At 38.2% G+C, this 20,103-nt stretch overlaps 1 protein-coding gene across 3 annotated transcripts in view; it reads right to left on the bottom strand.

Annotated features, from left to right (window-relative positions):
* Nucleotides 1-1,138: 1,138 nt before the first annotated feature.
* The window catches only part of ALS2 (alsin Rho guanine nucleotide exchange factor ALS2), an 83,737-nt gene continuing 64,772 nt past the window's right edge, over nt 1,139-20,103 (bottom strand). For all 3 annotated transcript variants that reach the window (XM_033010897.2, XM_042784014.1, XM_033010896.2), the window contains 21 exons: nt 19,664-19,795; nt 19,303-19,431; nt 18,864-18,934; nt 18,434-18,500; nt 17,949-18,151; nt 17,741-17,806; nt 15,992-16,090; nt 15,252-15,416; nt 12,783-12,894; nt 12,417-12,494; nt 12,170-12,303; nt 9,876-10,043; nt 9,488-9,605; nt 8,772-8,929; nt 7,943-8,065; nt 6,726-6,902; nt 6,292-6,337; nt 5,033-5,094; nt 4,216-4,365; nt 3,817-3,913; nt 1,139-2,430 (listed from right to left, as the gene is read on the bottom strand). In XM_033010897.2, coding sequence (XP_032866788.2) covers nt 2,392-2,430; nt 3,817-3,913; nt 4,216-4,365; nt 5,033-5,094; nt 6,292-6,337; nt 6,726-6,902; nt 7,943-8,065; nt 8,772-8,929; nt 9,488-9,605; nt 9,876-10,043; nt 12,170-12,303; nt 12,417-12,494; nt 12,783-12,894; nt 15,252-15,416; nt 15,992-16,090; nt 17,741-17,806; nt 17,949-18,151; nt 18,434-18,500; nt 18,864-18,934; nt 19,303-19,431; nt 19,664-19,795 — 2,394 coding nt within the window. In that variant the 3' untranslated portion in view covers nt 1,139-2,391. The remainder of the gene's footprint in view (nt 2,431-3,816; nt 3,914-4,215; nt 4,366-5,032; nt 5,095-6,291; nt 6,338-6,725; nt 6,903-7,942; nt 8,066-8,771; nt 8,930-9,487; nt 9,606-9,875; nt 10,044-12,169; nt 12,304-12,416; nt 12,495-12,782; nt 12,895-15,251; nt 15,417-15,991; nt 16,091-17,740; nt 17,807-17,948; nt 18,152-18,433; nt 18,501-18,863; nt 18,935-19,302; nt 19,432-19,663; nt 19,796-20,103) is intronic.

Raw genomic sequence — 20,103 nt, 5'->3', positions numbered from 1 at the left:
TTGTTAGCTACAAAAGTGCACAAATCAAAGCTGGTCTGTACTGATTTCCTAATGCATCACAGCCCACACAGGCTGTAAAGTGGAATGTGTGTCAGAAGCACATTTAATCCTAGGATTCTCTTCAGCTGGTAACTGAGCTATATATCAGAAGGACCAAAAATAATCCAGCCCAGGCTGTCTGCTTCCATTAACCAGGGAGCTAAATTCATGTGTGATACCACTACTTTTTATAAGAGGTTGTGTGTGTGTATATATATCTATGTATTACATAGATATTTTATATATATGTGTATATATATGTAAAGGCAGATGTATTCTTCAGTTTTTTAGTTCTCAACTTTGCTTCACTCACAGCGAATGAAGTTAAACATTTGAAGTTGCTAAGTACTTGTAAGTATACCTCCTTCTTGAAAGTCAGATAGATGATGGAAAAAACTTCCCCTCTCCAGTTACATTCTCAGTTTAAGGCACTGAATCAGTGCAGGAGTATGGTCATATGAAGCAAAGTTTTTCACAGGTCAAAACTGAAGATTAAAATCCTTCCTTTCTTCTGAAACATCTGAAGACAAACACTAACAATGAAGAGTTAGAGAGGAAAAAAAAACACTACCAAGCCTGTCTTAATGATTATACTCCTACAAAAGGTGAAATAAATCATGAATTTCAGATCTTTGCAGAAGAAAAATTATTGCCTTTTATTTACTCAGCTGTTCAGCATAGCTCCTTTTCAAAGAGCAGTTCTGCTCCTACAGGTTTCAGTTAAATATTTTTGGTACATGGAGTTCTAGATGATTGCGTGGAAATACTGAATCAGGCACAAAAGAGCAAGCGTTCAAATTCCTGCCGTATACTTCATTATACTCTCCACCCTTTGGTGTGTATCTCTCCCCACCTCCCTTCTCAAATTAACTTATTTTTATAGCTTTCCTTTTATTTGTATTATTGCTTATCTCTCAGCAAATCATTCATTATAATTTAAAAATAGATTAAGCTAACAAAAAAATTGTTTGCAAAGATGAAGTCTTTTAACTCCATATTCTCATTGTAGTCTTTTGCAAGTATAACAAATATAACCATACTTTTAAACATCATCTCACCAGAATTACTCTTTCCCCTTCTCTGATAAAACTAAAAATAATTTCAGAAAGACCAATTATTGTTACTTTATTATTAAAATTGCTACGTTACAGTCACTGTTCAAAACAGTATTATGACATTCTTTCCATTTAGGTGCCATACACAAGCCATGATTATTGTTTCAAAAATATGATTAGCATTGTCTATGGTAGTTTAACATAACTTAAACCATCATAACATTCTTTTAATCTCTTCCTCCCTCCTCCTTTTTTGAATGAGCCATGGTAAAGAACAGCACCTACAATACCCAAGTTATCCACTAGTGTTGTTGGTTATAAATAAAGTTAACCATAAACCACAGAAGCACACACACACACACACAAATCCCCCAAGGAAATTACTTGTTCTCTACATCTTCAAAAATGCAACAAGATTAGCTTTTTTCACTCTGACACATAAGTTACCCGGCAGAAGTCTCACACCTAACCCACTGTCAGCTTGTTCAAGAGCACAATCCCATTCTCCTATCACATCGGCTTCCAGAGAAAGCATTTGTCCTCTGACCTCAGGGTGATGAAACTGAACACTACCAATCTCAAGTATTTAATTCAGTGCCAAAATCTGAAGTGGTCAGTGCCTTTTATTTATTTCAAAACCAAAAAGAATGGTGAATACCTGTATATGTATAATTCTAGTAAACAAGGAAGTCCATAACAGTGTGATATTTCCACAACAGCACATTAATACTGCATTCAGCAATGCTGTTCAACACAGATGCCTCGACACCTTTACAGCCAAACACACCATAGGTTACCCATTATAAATACTAACATATTTCTATTTTTTAAATGAACAAACATTATAGCTTAATTCGGGAAGACTGAATGGTTCTGTGGTGCAATTTATTCTCTTTAAATGTCTCTGTTGTCAAACCAGGAATAATAAAAACAAACCCACTGCTTTAGAAGCCATGCAGTCGAGACTTTTCACATGTACTCTATGTAGATGCCATGCCTTTTTGCAGCATTGTTAATTAAAAAGGAGTAAATAATCTTTCTGTTAGAATAGGAAATTATTTCTTCTTGGCAATACTCAACAAACCAAGTCTCTGGCTTCATCACCACTTCCTAGGTAGTCTCTGGCTGCAGTTTTCCAATCTTAAAACTGAAAGTTCAGAAGAAACAACTGAGTATTTTCATCTGTAACAACAGGACTGTAAGAGTAGTTCCTAAGTGCCATTTCAGGGAAGAAAGTAGGTACCAGTGAAGTTCCACTGAGTAGCTTATCCCACAGAGCCAGGTCGTAAATGATGGTCTAGGTAAGCTTTTCATGTTGAATCTGGTAGTAACATGCCTGAATTAAAACAAAGTTCAGTTTAGCATAGATACCAGTTCTCAGCAAGCTGATAAAGCATCATACACAAAAAGGCTGATTTTTTACTTTTCTATCCAAGAAAACAGAGGACTGGGCTTTCTACAAGCGGTGATGATACAGTGACACTCAACACATTAAAATCTTTTGGTATGTAAACCAACAGAAAGAACAACAGGAGATTTAAGTTGCAAATTATGTCCAACTCCAAATGAAGCAAGATAGCATGCTTTGGGACTCTAAATACTTTCACAGCTCCCAGCTTTGCCAAGATGGACATTTTTTTTGCTCACAAGTCTGTCTTTGCCCTTTGACAGAAGGGCCCAAAAAAGAAAGTATTTTCTTACAGGACAACGATGCAGGGATCAAGTGTTTCAAAAGCACTCAGACCGAAAAGCATAGGTTTCTAGCACATGGATAAATATTCTGACCTGCTCCTGATAGCGATTCACTCCTTAATGCTTGTTTGAATATGTATTGAGTCAGCCATGACCAGCAACTTAACTGAAATATCTCAGGCAACACTTGCATTAATGGAAAATAAGATTCTGCTTCTACTACATAGATTCTCTGATAAATTTTAACCAACTCAGACCTTCCCTTTTTGCAGCACTATAAAAACAACAGGTATGGAAAAACCTCTGCACCCAACTATTTCCAGTTTGCACAGACAGAAAATACAATCACATTCACTTAGCACCTCAGTTTAAAATTTTTATTTAAATTTCAGATTAACAGCTTCCCTCCAAAACAAGCCCACAAAAAAGCTCCACACGACTGAATTGTCAGTAGACCCACTTGTTTGAACAATTCTGAGGTACCAAACTAACCTATTTCCATTATGGAGGTCCTAGTGTACAATAGGATATTAATCAAAACAGATTCTCTTCCTTTTTCATACTTAAAAAGAGAATAATATGAATACAATGTGGAGAGTAACACAGTAATTTTATTTTTTTCCTAAAATTAAGTTCTTGAACCATCTTGATAGAATGTTAGATTTAAACATTATTGGAATGACTAATCTCCAAAGCAGCATTTCGTTTCAATTTTTATAAAGGGAATAAGGTTTGTTAAGTTGAAGGGGAACAAGCTCCAGGTGAGCATTCAGAACAGTCAACAGCAACCAATATCACATTTGAATAAAGTACATTTGCACATTGCACCATTTTATTAGCAGTACCTGCAATTGTTAGATTATCCTCAGCTTTAAATTAAGTTTCCTTGCTCATCCTAACTAAAAAATTAAAAAAAATGTCAAAGAAGTTACAACCTAATGTTCATACAGTTGTCATAAGCTGATCATCATTGCTCAAAGCAGATTAATTTTCAAATAAAGCTTTTAACAACCCTAAATAATTTTCATACCTTCAAGGTAGTGAACATGATGCCTTGCTCCCCGTGCTGCAGATAAGGATCCATTAGGTCTTCAATTAAGTGCACCTCAGACCCCAAATTCCTTATCCTGTCACATAGGGGAGAGGGAAGGAAAATAAGTGAAAGATATCATTATAACATTTTTACTTTTTGTACATAGTGCTGTGCAAAAAACATGCTTTTCCCTAACCTCATTCTGAAGTCACGCCATTTCACAGTTAACTCTTCAAAATCTTTTCAGGCCAAAGCAAACGGCCAAAATGGAAAATACACTAACTTACAAAATGCTAGCAATCAGTCCTATAACAAGAAGCAGGAGTGTTTAATATGGATGAGAATACTCACACTGCCTATGCTCAGCTTATGGCTGATGCCACTCTTGGTGCCTACCTGGCCCGTAGCACCACATAGAGAAAAACAGGAAATAAGTCATCCATGGACCATAGAAAATCTTCCTGAAGAGTCTCAAGTACATTCTGAGAGATCTCTTCAAAAGTCTGCTGGATCACCTTCAACTTGTCAGCTGGGGTAAATGTAGTACTATTTGGAGAACAAAAGCAAAAACAGGATAACAATAAGAAGTTACCTATCTGCATCTAAATTACAAAGATACATATCTAGATTAGGAAGACAATTTTCTAGCTACCATGCCCCTGTGCCCAAGAAGATAAGCCAGATCATTCACACCACAACAGCCACAGCTGCCAAGGCTGTGTAGTACTCCAGGCTATAATTACTGGATCAAGGCACACTACTGCAAGTGAGACTGTCTTCGAAGTTTTAAGATGTTTTAACACAGTGGTAAAAGGGAAAAACAGAAATCCTTTCTAAAACCCTTTTAATTTCTACTCAAATTCTTACAGCAGAATTCCTTATGTGAACTAACAGACACAGAAAAGCTGCCCATGCACAGGTCATTCTGCTGTAACTGTTTAAGAATTCACATGCATATTTCATTAGATATCCTCACACTTTTGAATGTAAATGGTGTCCTACGGACACATCTCAGCCACATTTATGAAGCTATACTTCATTCCCCTTTGGAAGAATTTGCTAAAATTTTATTAAGAACTCTGAAACCTCTTGATGACCTCTCTTACGAAGGTGAACAAAGAAAAGGTGACAAATAAAGGATCACAATCAAGTAAACTAGATACTACTATAGCAGGAACAGTAAAAAACTAGAAGACATGTTTCAGAGAGTTACCTGATTTGCTGTAAACATTCAACTGCAGAGGCAAAGCAGGCATCTTTTGTATTTGATGACACCTGTGTAATCACGACAAGATTAATCATGCAGGTTTAACTGCCCCACTATTCAGCAGCAGCAGAAAAGCAGAGTATCATGCAAACACTGGCATAAAAGACATTTTTTTCAGTTTTCCAGTGCAAAGAAAGGGGAGTATGCCTGGATGCTGAAGTCATCCAGGAAATCTGCCCACATATAATTTGTGAATTTCATTTAAAATTCAGAAAGGCCTGCATTGAATTCCTTGGTACGAGAATCAGGTTTCAGCTATCTTCCGGGACAAGCAAGACTGAGAATTACTAAATCTTAATGGTTAACAATCAAGAGGGAACCATAAGACTGGAATGGATGGAATCTAGAAGAGTCAATAACTGGAGACTCGGGTTTGAAGCAGAAAAGAACAAATAGAAACGTTAGCTCTTAATATGCAACTGAACCTAAGTCTTGCTGAATGGAGCAGGTAGATAATGGATGGATACAAAAAGTGGTTCAGCAGCAGCTTTGGTTATTATTACAAACTTGCAACAATCTCTATCAACGAATATCAACTCATCCATGTGCAGGAACTACTATGATGAAAGCCATGCTTGATTGTTACACACTTTGTACAAGCCACAGTTCTAAATAGGGAAGAGGTGGTCTGAAGGCAGGAGTATCTAAATGACTATAAGAAATTGAAAATTTCAAAATAAAAGTATACTGATTCATGAGCAGACATGATTTAAGGTATACTGTAAACATTGAAATTGTTCAGAGTTATGATTATTAAACCACTTTTACTGGAGCACAGAGATTGAGTACTACACTATCACCATCTAAGACCACTGTTCAGCCACTTTCAGCAAGAATAAAAGCTATACATTTCTTTTCCTAATCAGAAAGTAAACAGTGGTATAACTCTCCTAATCGAGCAGCTTGAAAATTTTCTTGCTAGACTTTTATTATCACACTTTCATAATTGGAGACCAAGTAAATGTCTTTCTGAATTAGAATTCATTACAGAGTAAGACAAAGTGACAAAGCTGGACTGACAGCTATTGTAAGAAGTCACTAATATATCTTTTAAGTAGCAGACAAATTTTAAGGAAACAAGATAGCAGAGCATCTCTTAAGCAAACAGCCTGGCCAAAAATTCTTTGACTGCGTTTTCATGATCTCAGCTTCTTGAAAGAAGCAGTGGCCAAAGCATAATGTTAGTCAAGGGCCAGTGAACATACCTTTCTACTCTCTCCAAGGATGGATACAGTTCCTGGCCAAAATTTCCTGTAAGAAACCCAACACAGTCTATTGAGGCAACATAGTCGTAAAGTATTTTTCACCTTACAAAAGTGAAATCATCATGTTCTTCGGTGAGATACAACAGCTCTTTCTACAGGATCAAGCACACCTAGGACAAAGAGCTGGAAAATCGCCTAATTTGAAATGCCTCACTCTGGTTTTGTAGCAATGCCAATGATTCCACCCGCCGCCCTTTTTGGAAAAGGGAAGTTTGATTCGCTCTCTCAACCATACTAATTAGCTTGAAGATATGTTTAGATGCACTTTCATCAAAGAAAACACCTTAGACAATAGGGGTTTTTTTCCGTTGCTTTCTCTAATTATATGCCATAATCTTTCTCTAAGTTTTGGTTCATTGCTGAGGCATACTCACGCTTGCACTCCAAGAAAACTTAGAAGAGCCATATCAGTTTGTTTGTTTAGACGTAAAACACATTCCCAGTAAATATCTTCCTCACGCTCATTGTCCAAGGCATACAACATAAATAGAGGAGGATAGAGTCGTGGCAGTAACACAGGGAGCAGCAAGCCAAAACTGGTTACCACATAGCTATAAAACAAAGAGGGGCATGGTTTCAAGATGAAGACATTTTAAAAACCTAATTATCTATAAGAATTCAATGAAAAATAATTGGAACAAATATTTCATTTAGCATGAGCCTATTCTATGAGGGATAAGAATAATAAGTACAAATCCATCAAATAGTATCTGTGCTAAGAAATACTTAGGAGTAATTTTTCTTTACATTCCACATACAGATGGGTTTGGGGCAGCAGGGAGGGGTTGTGCTGCACGTTTTTTGTGGTTCAGGTGTTTTAAACAGAACAGTGGCTTTCTTCTTTGTATAATGTATAAGCTGAATACTGCCCTATTCAAGTCTTACCAGTATCTCGTTGCTAATCACTTAGCCCCCATTCTGAGCCACTTTACTGACAGCTGAACTTTCCCTTTGAAGCACAAGCTAGAAAATAGGCTAAAACCCACTCAGTTACCCGACCTAGCTCCACACACTCACACTCCAGGCTTCATAAAGTCAGCAGCTGCTTGGCATCAAGCTGTAATCCTAATTGGGAAAGCTGAACTCAAGGTGTCTACTAATACCATCTGCACAGGTCACTGGAGCCTCTCAGGCAGCTACCTCCACCAATCCCTCTTCCTTATTCTGACCCTGTTCTGTGGTTGCTGTGGACAGGACAATGATGGACTCAAGGGTGTGCTCCAAGGGACTGGCTATCTGTGACGCTGTGTATGTGCACTGGACCTGTGTTATCCCCAGTGCTCAGAGCTCAAACCATTTTCTGAAGCCCAGGCTTAAGCCTGAACTGGGTTACCCACAACAGCCAAAAGCAAGTGTAGGCTTAAGTAAAGCACCATTGCATGGAACAAGGATGAAATGCTTACTACAACCATCACATGGAAGTTCACTTTACAGAATCTGTCATAAGAAAAAGGAAAAAAATTATCTGTTTATACCCCTAAGTCAGACATGGGCTTATCTTTCTTCCCCCACCGAGAAAAAAAAAAAAAAACTGAGAACAGAAATCAAATGAAGTCTTCATTAGTTAATTTTTTTTTATCCCTTTATGTACCCGGGCTCAGGAGATTCTGATCTGGAGTCAGATTTCCCACTGCAAAATGATCGCCTTCCTTTTGGCTCTGTTGCGAGAAAAGGAATTGTGCTGCCCTCTTCCGGAAGATCAGGAAACAAGAACCTAAATGGCAATGCACATAACACGCGATTTCATTGCAAGAAGTTTCCACATTAGAAGGCAAGATTGGAGAGAAAAAAAAAAAAAGTCAGCTGAAATAATACATGGTGGACTAAGGCAGCACAGCTAAGAAACATGCAGTACCATCTACCTTGAAGAAAACTTAGGAAGGCCAACCCTTCCAATGCCAAACATACCTTTCCTACCTTGAAATCTCTTCCCTCCAGACAGGGCTTCTAATAGTTAATAATTTGGAGTATTTATGCTTTCAGATTGTCAGGACCCAATTAAAGCTGTAATTGCTCTCGAGAATCTATGTAAACACTTCATAGGAACATCACTCATCCATGTTGGTAAGAACTTTCATAGAACACACTGCAAGTCCCCATCCTCACTACTCGATACGCTTTAAACCCTGTCTTTTCATAGCATCGGTATCCAGACACACTAAATTGGAAATCCACATTCATGACAAGCTTCTGACAGCATGTTTTGAAGTACAGTGCAGGATGTAATATACCATGGTGAAGATTTTAATTCTTCTATTTTGACAGAATATTCAAGACTCCTTAAAAAGATTAATATAAACGACCCCCAAAACACAGTAAAGATAATGGCACACTTGGAATGCACAAACACTAGACAGCTTCAGTACACAAGATGTCTTTAATTCAGCAGTGGCTTGACTTGAAAATTAGAGCCTCATTACCTAACCAGTTGGAAGATGCGTTTGAGGTAGGACTTGATCTCTCTTACAGCCTCCTGCAGTAATCGTCGATTAGCTCCTACTCCAACATATGTCATTCTGTAGACAGCTACTAGTGTTTCCACCAGCTTGCCCAATGGATGGAGGGGAGTATCACAAGCCTGAGGTGGAAGATATTAATTGGCTAGTCAGATAGGTCCATGCCAGACAAGTTAAGGAAGAAATAATGGAATAGTCAGAGATCCAGCAACAAGATTTGAAAAAAAATACTACAAATAAATCAACAGATGAGCTATATTTAACAAATTGCCATTTGGATTATAAAATTACTGTATTAGCCGAATACAGCACATAGAGGAGACAAGACAGTGCACTAACTTGTGCTGCTACTTGGACTAGTCATCTGTCCAGTACTATTAAAATTAACATGCAATAATTAGCTAGTATTTCAAGATTCTTTCCTGGGATTCAGTGTCTAAGAATTAAAACAGTAACTGAGCAGAAACTGACTTTAAGGCAGTATCTGTTAGGTATACAACGATTCTAGTCTTAGTTGTGGATTTTAAGTCAACAAATTTGGAAGTTATGAGCAAACATGAGTGAATACAACAGGGATTACAAGAGTGCAAATATGGAAGGAATTAAGGAAACCCATTACAAAGTGAGCTTGACGTCATGCCTTACCAACAAGCTGTGTGAACATCTGAGAGTCACAATACCTTTATCAAATATTTTTTTATATTTTCATATTTTTCCAAGGTGAAGGCACCAATGTGTTGTGGAATGAACTCCAAACTTTCCAGTGTCTGAGTATGTGAGCGGCTCAATAATTCTGGGCTACAGTTATAAAAAGGACAAAGACATTGTACAGATTATTTATGAGACATACAGTAGGAAAAAACCTGAAGCTAACAACAGAACTAATTCTAAACATCAGTGTGTTCCTGAAAAGGTTTATAGTGCAGAGCATTGAGAGTTCTGATTTTGTTTAGGATTTGTTTTAACTGAACTTTTACAGTCAGAGTTTCTAGTCTGGAGTAGAGTGTGATTCCAGTTTCTTTCTCAATACTTACTTTGTCTTGCTGACTATGTTCTCTATGAACCAACCTGTCTTTGTGTTGCCGTCTGTTGGTGGTCAGGGCCACTGCAATGTTGTCCCAAGCCTTCCATCTGTCTCCCTGGCCCGGGCTCTCACAACCAAGCTGGTTCCAGCATTCTTCAAACACTGCCTTCCATTTCTCATCAGGAGGCACTGCCAGGATCCCGAGTTTCCGCCTAAGAAAATGACCAGTTAGCTCATTAAAATCAGTCATGAAATAACACATTTAGATGTGAAAACCATCTATGGCTAATGTCAATCTAATACTCATACTATTTTACCAAAAGCTGATATACTTAACAGTCTCTACCTTGAACCGAGTTTATCACTAAGAATAAACCTAGAACCTACTATCTAATTAACGTGTTGACTTGCAACACCTTTTATTAAAAAGAATTCACAAAAAGTTATACTTATCCTTAATTTTTCTTCCTTGCTAACTAACATACATGAGTCCATGTAACATATTACAATGTTACAAGATTAAAATGTTTTTATTACCTACATGCAAGAACAACTATGAACCTTATTAGACAGTTCAGTCTTACTCTTTCTTGCAGTTTTTCAGGAAACCGTTTAAACGCAAAAAAAGACTGATTTGATTGTCAAGAAAACAGGACATACTGCACTTGACTGGGCTTATCGTCACCACTGGTATTCATTCAGAGGCTCAGGACACATTCACGTAGCAAGGACACAGTATAAATATGTCCCAAATATCTCACTAACCTGGAATGGACAAATAGCATAGCTACACAGATAAATACCAAGTATGGATATATGGCTTCTGCCTCTAAAGTAGTACCTACACATGATGTTGCATGACATCTTAGGGATGTGCTGATAGTGAGTAAAACCAGCTCAGGCCTCTTTTCACTGACAGCCAATGATCAGGGATCCTCTACAGCCAAAAGAAAACCAAGAACTGTTGTTCTCCCTATATATATAGATACCTCAAACATATAATGAGGTCTAGGGCTTTAAAAAGCTTTCATAAAGCAAATAAATGCTGTCAGGTTTAAGAGTTCTATCTTGATTTAAATCAAGTGTCAGAAATAGTCAGGCCTGTCATTAATATTTTTTCCACCAACGTTTGAGGTGAACTAGCAACACTGGTATTTCCTCGTGCTTCCAGTTTCAGAAAGCAGAATAAACAGGCTCTAAGCCTCTTCACAGATTATACCAGAGGATTTTCAACTTCAAGAGAGCCTGAATAGGGTAGATGAAACCCTTATTTCACAAGCAATCTTCACAAATACATACATACATTTATTCACAGACTCCCTACTGGGGTAAAAAGCAGACAGCTGCTAAGGTTGTAAGTGTTCAGTTCAGCAGGGAGGCCTGCTTAACTTTGCATCCTGTTGTAGGTGTCAGTGCTGTCAAAAGAAATTACTACTATGGAATGCTTCAGGAAACATACTGAGAAGTAATCTTTGTAAAAACATTAGAGTTGTGTTTCCCATTTTAATCTGAAATTTGAGAGTATGCTTCAAAGATACTGAATCCTGTACAACAATTACTACTACTGTAAACCAGTATATAGCACTACCAAATACTGAGTTTTCACCAACAACGCTTTAAATTTAACTAAATTTCTTTTACTCAGAGATATCTCAGTTATGACTGACTTAAACACGTGGGGTTTTTTTCCCCCCCAGAGATAACCAAGCAAATTGACCTAATGCATCTGCTGCTAATAGGGTTATATAGATACTTTTCAAAGTTATCTTTTCCAAGGTGTTAAAATTTTCTCTTTTGCAATTCAGCAGATTTTTCTACTATTTTCTTACACATGGTTTAGAAGAGGTGTAGTAACTAATTCTGCCAAAATGTATTCACACTGGCATTATTAAGTGACATACTACATTAATTAATTTACCAACAGAATAATTGGCAGAAGGCAGGTCTGTGATAGACTAAGTTACACTGGAGTGATTAAGTCATTCTCAGTACCTCAGAAGTCATCAGCAGCTGTGAACAAGTTTTAACAGTCAGTTCAGGTACAAATAAAAAAAAAATTCAGGGACTGCTACACAACAGTAGCAGCATGTCAGCTATCCTGTAATTTCATGCTGTTAGTTGCATATTCAAGTAATAATTAAAGCAAGAACAGCTATATTAAGGTTTTTATTTTATTTCTTAAGCAGGAGGGAAGAGGAATGAAAAAGGAAAGTGTTTTCAAAATCTCTGGAAATCTTTGGAAAAAAAATATTTTTAACTGGCCTTTGAAAAAAGACAATAGCTATATTCTGAAGTATTACTGAACCACATGAGCAATTATTTCTTATTCAACACTCACAGTGCTTTAGGCTTGTCTTTCTCGTTCTCATACAAGCTGGGTTTGAAGTACGTTCCTGTGATTTTTATCCCAGATCCCCATTCTCCACTGAAGAGACCTTCAATATAATCTCCATTTGGCAAGGTCAGTGTTCCCTTGAGAGAAGATGATAAAAAAAATTTAGCTGAAAGGCATTGTGAACCAAATTACAAGGAAAGACTTTTTTTTTAGATGGTAACAGTTTTCAAGTGACAACTGTAATGCAAACCTTTCCACTCAGAGTCCAGTTATCTGAAAATTCCCCCTCATAGACTGTGTCATCCTCAGAAAGCAGAATTCCAGTCCCCTAGAAGGGAATCAAAAAACAAAGTAGTAATTACAACAGAAGGCCAGACTGCACACCAAAAGATACACTGAAAAAAACAGTTACTAATTCCTAGCAAATAATGATAATCTTTTTAAAAGCAGTTTCTGAAGCAGTCCTAAGTAAAACAGAGCAGGGATTATAAAGACAGGACAATTGAAGGTTAGAAGAACAGAAGGTTTACACAGCCTAACCTACACGCATCTACTCTTACGCTAGAAAGCTACCCTCAAGAAGTCACTACAGCACAGAGTCCGCTGTTCAACTCACCATCATTTTGTTGGTGCTGAAGGCTCCTTCGTAATACAGTCCAAACTGAGTAACCACAACACCATTGCCTTGGCAAAGATCATCTTGCCACATTCCCATATACTTTTCTCCTCTGAAGAAAAATGAAAGTAGGAAGAATATAGTCTGAAGTGGTACATTTATATCTTTTCTTTTGCTTTACCGCGGTATTTGACCATTAGAGAAACAATTAGAAAAGAATCGTACAGCACTTGCTTCAGGTCTACCCATCTAGTCTCACTAGCTTCACGGAAACAAAGACTCTTTCTGATAGAAAGAGACTATAATGAACTTACTTTCACAATTCACATTACAAATTGGCCACAACCAAGCAAACTGTTCCTGATGATCTCAAACAATGCTGAAGCCCTGTTAAGCCCAATTCCTACCCAAAGGAACATGAGCAGAAGCTACAGCACATAAGAAACAGGGAAACTTGTTAGCTGATCTGGATCTGCTTTATCTAAGATACAAGTTGCACATGAATGGGGATCTTTGGCTTCACCAGGCATCTACCTGATGTATTTAACAGTTATTCAGAAAACATGCAAGAAGCTTATTTTAGGCATTTTTTTTTGCCAAAGCTTTTGATTTCTCTACCTAAATTCAGATGACTCAAATTGTGAGGATAATAAATGAAAGAAACCAATCTGTTCTACTTCAGGGATAGGAGGGAGACCTACAAAGTCATACATGACATTTTGAATACATTAGAGTGCAAAAATTGTAAGGAAACAGATCACATTGTAGAAAGTTTCTGGATAATAGCTTAATGAAGGTGATGCCATAAAAAATAATTAGATGATTCAAGATTGCTCACAAGTCAACATCAGCCTCTTTCAGACTACTATTTAAATTTTTTTTTTTTGAGTTCAAGTCCACAGAGGTCAGGCTAGAGTGTCTGAAACTAAGTGCAAATCCAAAATATTTTCAAACAAGCTGTTTTTCCAGTTGTTCTGAAGAACATGACGTTTTCACCACATAAGCAATAAAAAAAACCCCAAACTTGTCAAGTGCTTTTCTGTTTGCTTTTAGAGGTAATCTGGAGACTGATTTAATAGCAATCTGCTTATTACAGAGCAATTTCCTTCTAGTACCCAGGAAAACTCGTGGTCATAGTAAAAAGAGCAAGCCCAGTCATTAATCTAAATTCAGGGGTATCTTCCAGCTGACTGGACCCACAGCCTAGCAAGATGCTGGTCTGATTCATCATGCCAGCTACAGGGGTCTCTGCTGGGTGAAGGCTTCTTCTTGAGGAGATGGATGCATCATACTCAGTTACCAGGATGGAAACATAACAGAGTGGAAGTCCCCCTTGCTCAAATGACTGGTTTGCAATAATGACAGCAAGTTATAAAGACTTTCTGCAGCTATTCCTTATTTGTCTGGGCTGAAGAAAAAGAAGTAGGTAAAAATGAATCCGCAGGCCACAAACATATCCTTCCCTGAGACCAGAATCCTTCCTTAGGCACATATCCTTCCTTGAGACCAGAAAGAAAACTACCATCACGGCAGTTCACTCATATTTGAGTAACTCCTGAATAGAAAGCACATGCTACACTCCATCCCACTGTGAACTGCCACTGCATTTACAAATTCTGGAGGCAGGAAAGCTGCCATCTCTTTAGTTTTTCCTAGGTAAATAAATGACTAAAAGTATGGGGAGACATCTTGACACTAGAGCGTAAGAATAACCACCACCACTGAGCAAGACTAGATGCAAAACTGACAACAGGAAATACCCAGAGATGCTACAATAGTGGTTTCAAAAAATACCCACATACACTCCCACACACCCCTTTCACCTCCAGACTTTTTACTATTCTGCTTTTTAAGTGGGCTTTCAGTTCACTTAAACCATAACCAATTTTCTTGGGTTCTCATCAGAAGTTCTTTTTCCAGGAAAAAACAGCGTTAAATTGGTGACTGAAAAAAACAGACTATATGGATCTGTGTTCAGACAGTATTCATTTAATGTGCATATTTAGCTCATATTCTTTTTCTGAGACCACCACTTCACTAATCTGCCCTGAGAAAGCATCTTCCCTCCACTGCTTTGACAGAATAAGTCAACAGAAAACCTGAGCATAAACTAAAATTTACCCCAGTCCTGTCTATCCAATCACTGAACCACCCAGTCTTACAGGCCTAAGATGAAATACTCCTCACATGTTAGTCATAAATATGCAGCACTGACACAAGATAACATATTCAGTGCTAGTTTTCAGGCAGGAATATGTTAGGAAAGCGAGGCAGAAAAAAAAAAAAGGCAAAACAGAAACCCCACATTTACTCCAGAAGCAGCACCACAAAGCAATCTCTACACCAAATTCTTTAGATCAACCCAGAAAGCCTAGTATAAAGAAAGAAAAAAAAAGAAAAATAGCAGTAGTAGTGCATGTCTCAACAGGTAAATCCTCTCCTACTCTTTTTGTGGAACTGAAGCATTACCTTGTGATATCATCAAAGACTCCATAACCACTCTTCTTATCCATTGTCCACTGTCCAATAAACATACTGGGAGAGGAAGAGGTCAGCTTCCCACTGCGTAGCAGACCATGCCCATGACGCATGTTATCCTGAAAACACCCTTCATACACCTCACCAGTAGCATAGCTATAATGAAAAAGAAAGTAAGATTCCTATAATGTACATTTCTGTTGTGGGTTTTCTTGGGGGCTTTTTTTGGTCAGTTTTGAGGTGTTTTTTGGGATGTGTGAGGGGTGTGTGTTAAGCGTGTTTTGTTTTGCTTTTTCCCCCAGAACAGATCAACCTTCTTTTTTCCCTTCTAGGAATTACATTACAGCCACACTAACCAGAATCTATAGTAAAAGTATGTTTGGGATAAAAGTGGGCCTTTAATACAAGTCTTTTGATGCGTTGTTGTTTTAAAGCTGCTCTCTCTCCAACAAGCAAGGCCATTAGAGGCTGTATTTATCCTTCAGAAGAAAGAATCCTCTCTTACTGAAAGATGGTAGCAACATTAGAGTAGATATTAATAACGGAACACTGCACAAGTACACATTGTGAGCAATCCACCAAAACCAAAGCAGAACATAAGCCAAGCTCACTATAATCGTAAGTCTGAAATGTAGCAAAAACTTACACACCGAGGCTTGGTAAGCCGTGTGCCAGAGCATCAGCCCTGCTCTCCCTTCCACAATGACAGCAACGCGAGTGCTACACGTTACCTGTAGACTCCGTGCCCGCACATTTTGCCTTCCTTCCAGTACCCCACGTAATGGTCATCCTTATTCAGTGCTTTGTTTGGCACTCTGTATTCACCATACCTGTCAATGCACAGAAATGGAACACAAGCAGCTATAATGCTTACACATTTTATTAGAAACAGAAGCAGATACATGTCACAGACCCTTCTGAAATGAGAATGCTCTGTATCGTTTTTAGTGCATCTCCAACTACTGCTGTTCCAGATTTTATTTTTTTTTCAAAAGAGAAAGCAGGAATTCCAGCATCACTAGGTCAATTTAGCCCATACGGCTTTTCTCCTGCTTGATTGTGGCATGCTGTAAGTATTCCCCTCTCTACCACACTGCAGCATTTTTCTCAGCTTTCTAAAGGCCACAAGTCTTCTCACATCCTAAGACTGCTTCTACCTTTGTTGTGTTCTTCAGGTCTTGACAATTCAAGCATAGCCTTACTCCAGGGAAAGATGAGAACATACATTGCTATAGAGGGTATTTTAAAAAAAGATGCTAGCTTCCAATTACACTCAAACAGTGGCATCAATTTGTTCACAATTTCAGTATGCCTGAAAAGAATGAGACACGCAACTTCCATTTATTGATTTTAATCTTCTGAGGAGATTAAAATCCAGTTATGAAGGTTCACCTGAGAGCATGTCTACCCCAATAAGACATGTATTAAGTGTTGAGACTATAGCAGGCATGCTGAAATGCAAATATGTCCATTACCAATCAATTATTTCTGGTGAGGATTTGTCTGCAGTATTTCCTTCTCTAACAACTCTAAAATCACCAGGGTTAGTTACAGTTACTATTAGTTACAAATGACCAATGCTCCAATCTGGTTTTATAGTTTGACATTATACTAATAGCTGAGGTGCATATTAAAAAGCTGTCTGCAGCCAGACCGCATTTCAATTTCCCCTCCAACTCAATACTTTGAAAAAACATCTCAAAGCCAACAGGACTCCTCAAATATTTTTATCCTGCCCAGTATAGACATGTCTGCTCACATGATTAACAAAAATGCCTTTGCAAAGAATTTAACCTCTTAGCCTCAGTACTGCCCTGATCAGATTTTTAGCAATGAAATCCACAAATTCAAAACTGTGTAATAAATTAAGTTACTTTCAAGGGGTCTTACTTGTTTCACCAAATAATTTGATAACGTCTAGAACTTCCATTCATCCTATTTTCAAACTCCTCTGTACTAGTTATTTTAATCATCAGGATCACATACTGTCATTAGTTTTGTTTTCATCACTTAAACCCTGAAGTCTCGATTCCAGATTGTCCTCTCCTTCCTGAATTATTAAACCCTTAATCTACCAGAAACACAGCAAGGAGAACATTAGACAAGATACACCACTATATTGTTATGAAAGGCACTGCATTTTCTAGGCAGCTTCCCCTGCTTTGGAGTTGACACCCATTCTTTCTCCTTGGCTGTTTTACCATTTCCCTCCTCCATGGTACAGCCGATTACCCCAATTAGATGCGTTTTTTATCAAAAGGCAACTTTTTAATCACACAGTTGCAGTCTGTTGTGAAGACAACTAGCATACTGCTGGAAAAATGAGAGATTATTTATATATTAACATATATCTCTATCTTGTTAATATACATAACCCCAAGTCAGTGAGATTCACTGCAAAACTTTTAATTAAAAGGTTTTTGTTATCATCTCCTACAACAAAAGGTATTTCACACCCACAAGTAGTGAGAGGATCTTACCCATCCTCCAGCCCAGTCCTGAAAGTCCCAGAGTACATTCTTCCATCTGCCCACTTTAGGATCCCTCTGGAAAAAATGCAAAGCCATACACGTGTATAAGACAATCAGTTCACTTAGCACTTCCCAAGTAACTTCTGTGAGTGAGCCTACTTATCGATACAGCAACCACCTCTTTCTGTTTTCAACCGTGATGTTCAAATGCTTTTACCTGCCATGAGGCTTCCCCGAAAGCCATCTCCCATCATAAACAGCATCCTTAAATCGAGGGTCCTTATAGAAGGTGTATTTGGCACTGCGAGAAATAGGAGGTTCCTGTCTTGGCAGGTTCCCACCAGCTCCATATAGCATCAAATCAGACGTGCCTTTAAGAGCCTGATCCACTGCTTGGCTTATTGCCCTCAGCCATTTGGTCTGAAACAGAAAAGTATTTAATTACGGAATTTAGTTAACATCTGTCTTTGCACTGGATCTCACCTTTGCAGCAACTACAACCATCTCCTTTGCGCTCCTCAGCACAGGGCTGTAAATTGGAGCAGTGCTACAGGCAAGCACAGTGTACAGTCAACCTGGGTACCAAGTTGTAGGAAGACTTCATTCTTGGTGGATACTTAAGCAATACTTCTCCCTATTTGGTTTCACAGAAGAAACTCATTCATATCACTGAGGCCATGAAAATTTTGTAGATATGCCTACCTTTTCCTGGGGTGTTGAAGAAACAAGAACAAGCTGTTCTTCTGGTGTTGTAATCTTCAATCCATTCCTACATGGGGAGGTGGGGGAAAAGAAGTATTTTAATCTAGTGAAATTTCATCCTGAAAAAGGCAAGGTTTCTTAGAGCATTAATATTTTATCTTCCCTCCCCTACCCCAGCTAACATCCACCTTAATATTGTTAGCAGTGAGAAGAAGCAGCAGGAAAGACTACTCGCTTCCTTCTTACTCTTTCTGATGTTTATACAAACTTTTTTTATGACCTAGAAATACAATGTTTTCTGAAACAAGAGGGGTAAGACATGATTGCATCCAGCTTATTCCTCTCCTAGTTTACAATAATTGGTTACAAAATGCTCATCCTCCCTCCCAAGATATCTGACTGTTTCAGCATCACAAACAAGAATACTCACACATTACCCGTTTCTTCTGAAAGAGCTTCTACCCACAGCGTGGACAAGGGAAAAATATGATGCGTTGAAAACTGCAGGTAAGAAGGGAAACTTCATTGGGTACTGATCCTTTACCCTTGCCTCGTGCTTCTTCTGAACATATTTTTTTTCTTTCTTTGAGGACTAGGGAAAACTGAGCATTACAGGCTCCTTATATGCACACTGATCCAAGAAATAGCCAACAGAAAGCATGCCTGCCACAGGGCAACAGCAATCAAACATTAGAAAAAGTATGTAATTTCAAATTTATTTGTAAATGGGAAAAAAAAAATATAACACTTTTAAGTGTTCAAGCAACATTACAGTGAGTGGTGCAAAAACTTACCTTCACTATATGAAAAATTAGTCACATTGTTTGAAGCAGAGAAGTGGTTTTGTTCCTGGATATAAGCTGGCTTACCTGAGCATGTACTAGAGCATCATTGAAGAGGATGAACCAGTTTACAGAAAATCTTCCAGCATGCTGTAGGGACAATCCCCGATTGCTGCTTTCACAGATTAAACGACGCTCTGGCTTCCGTAAGGAATCCTATCGGTAGAGTTAAAAACAACATTACAGAAGCTTCTCACTGCTTGTGACTTAAGGTCAGTGCTGTTTGTCTCATAGTAAAGGCCCAACCTTTCTAAAGTTAAGGGTACTACAGCAACACAAATTAGAGAAATGAGCAGTGCAACTGGGACAGTAGCATCAGTAATACACAGAGTGTAATGCTAATAGCAAAATATTCAAGCTGCTAATGGACTAACAACTGTCATTATACCGTCATTTTCCCAGGAAAGGTCTTCCAGAAGCCAAGTGTGTATTCTGCTTCTTTCCTTTTTCTGCTAAGATGAACAGCAAGGCTCTCATAACAAGAACTAGAATCCTGTAGCTTCTGGTATTCTGGAGATGCCTATAGGGCACACAAGACAGACCTGAGAGTGTTTCTGAACACCTGTACCAGCAACACTAACCAAACTGCAATGCAACTGTTCATTTTATTAAATCAGCACCAAATGCATGGCAGTTGGTCTGGTTAAAGTAACAGGGGAGGCTACGTTATTTTCTCAGTCACATTTTCTGTTGGCATGCTGGGAGTTTTTAGAATCACAAAGGTTCCACGAACCTTAAGAGGAGAATGATTAATATGCAATTACATGATCTACCTTCTTGTAGAAGGTTGTACAAGCTGTAGCAGAAGGAGTGCTAATAATTGCAAGA

The sequence above is a fragment of the Tyto alba genome, unplaced genomic scaffold (genome assembly GCF_018691265.1).
Source record: "Tyto alba isolate M040663 unplaced genomic scaffold, T.alba_DEE_v4.0 Super-Scaffold_7, whole genome shotgun sequence".
Taxonomy (NCBI): Eukaryota; Metazoa; Chordata; class Aves; order Strigiformes; family Tytonidae; genus Tyto; species Tyto alba.
This window is presented reverse-complemented; position numbering and strand designations above follow the sequence as displayed.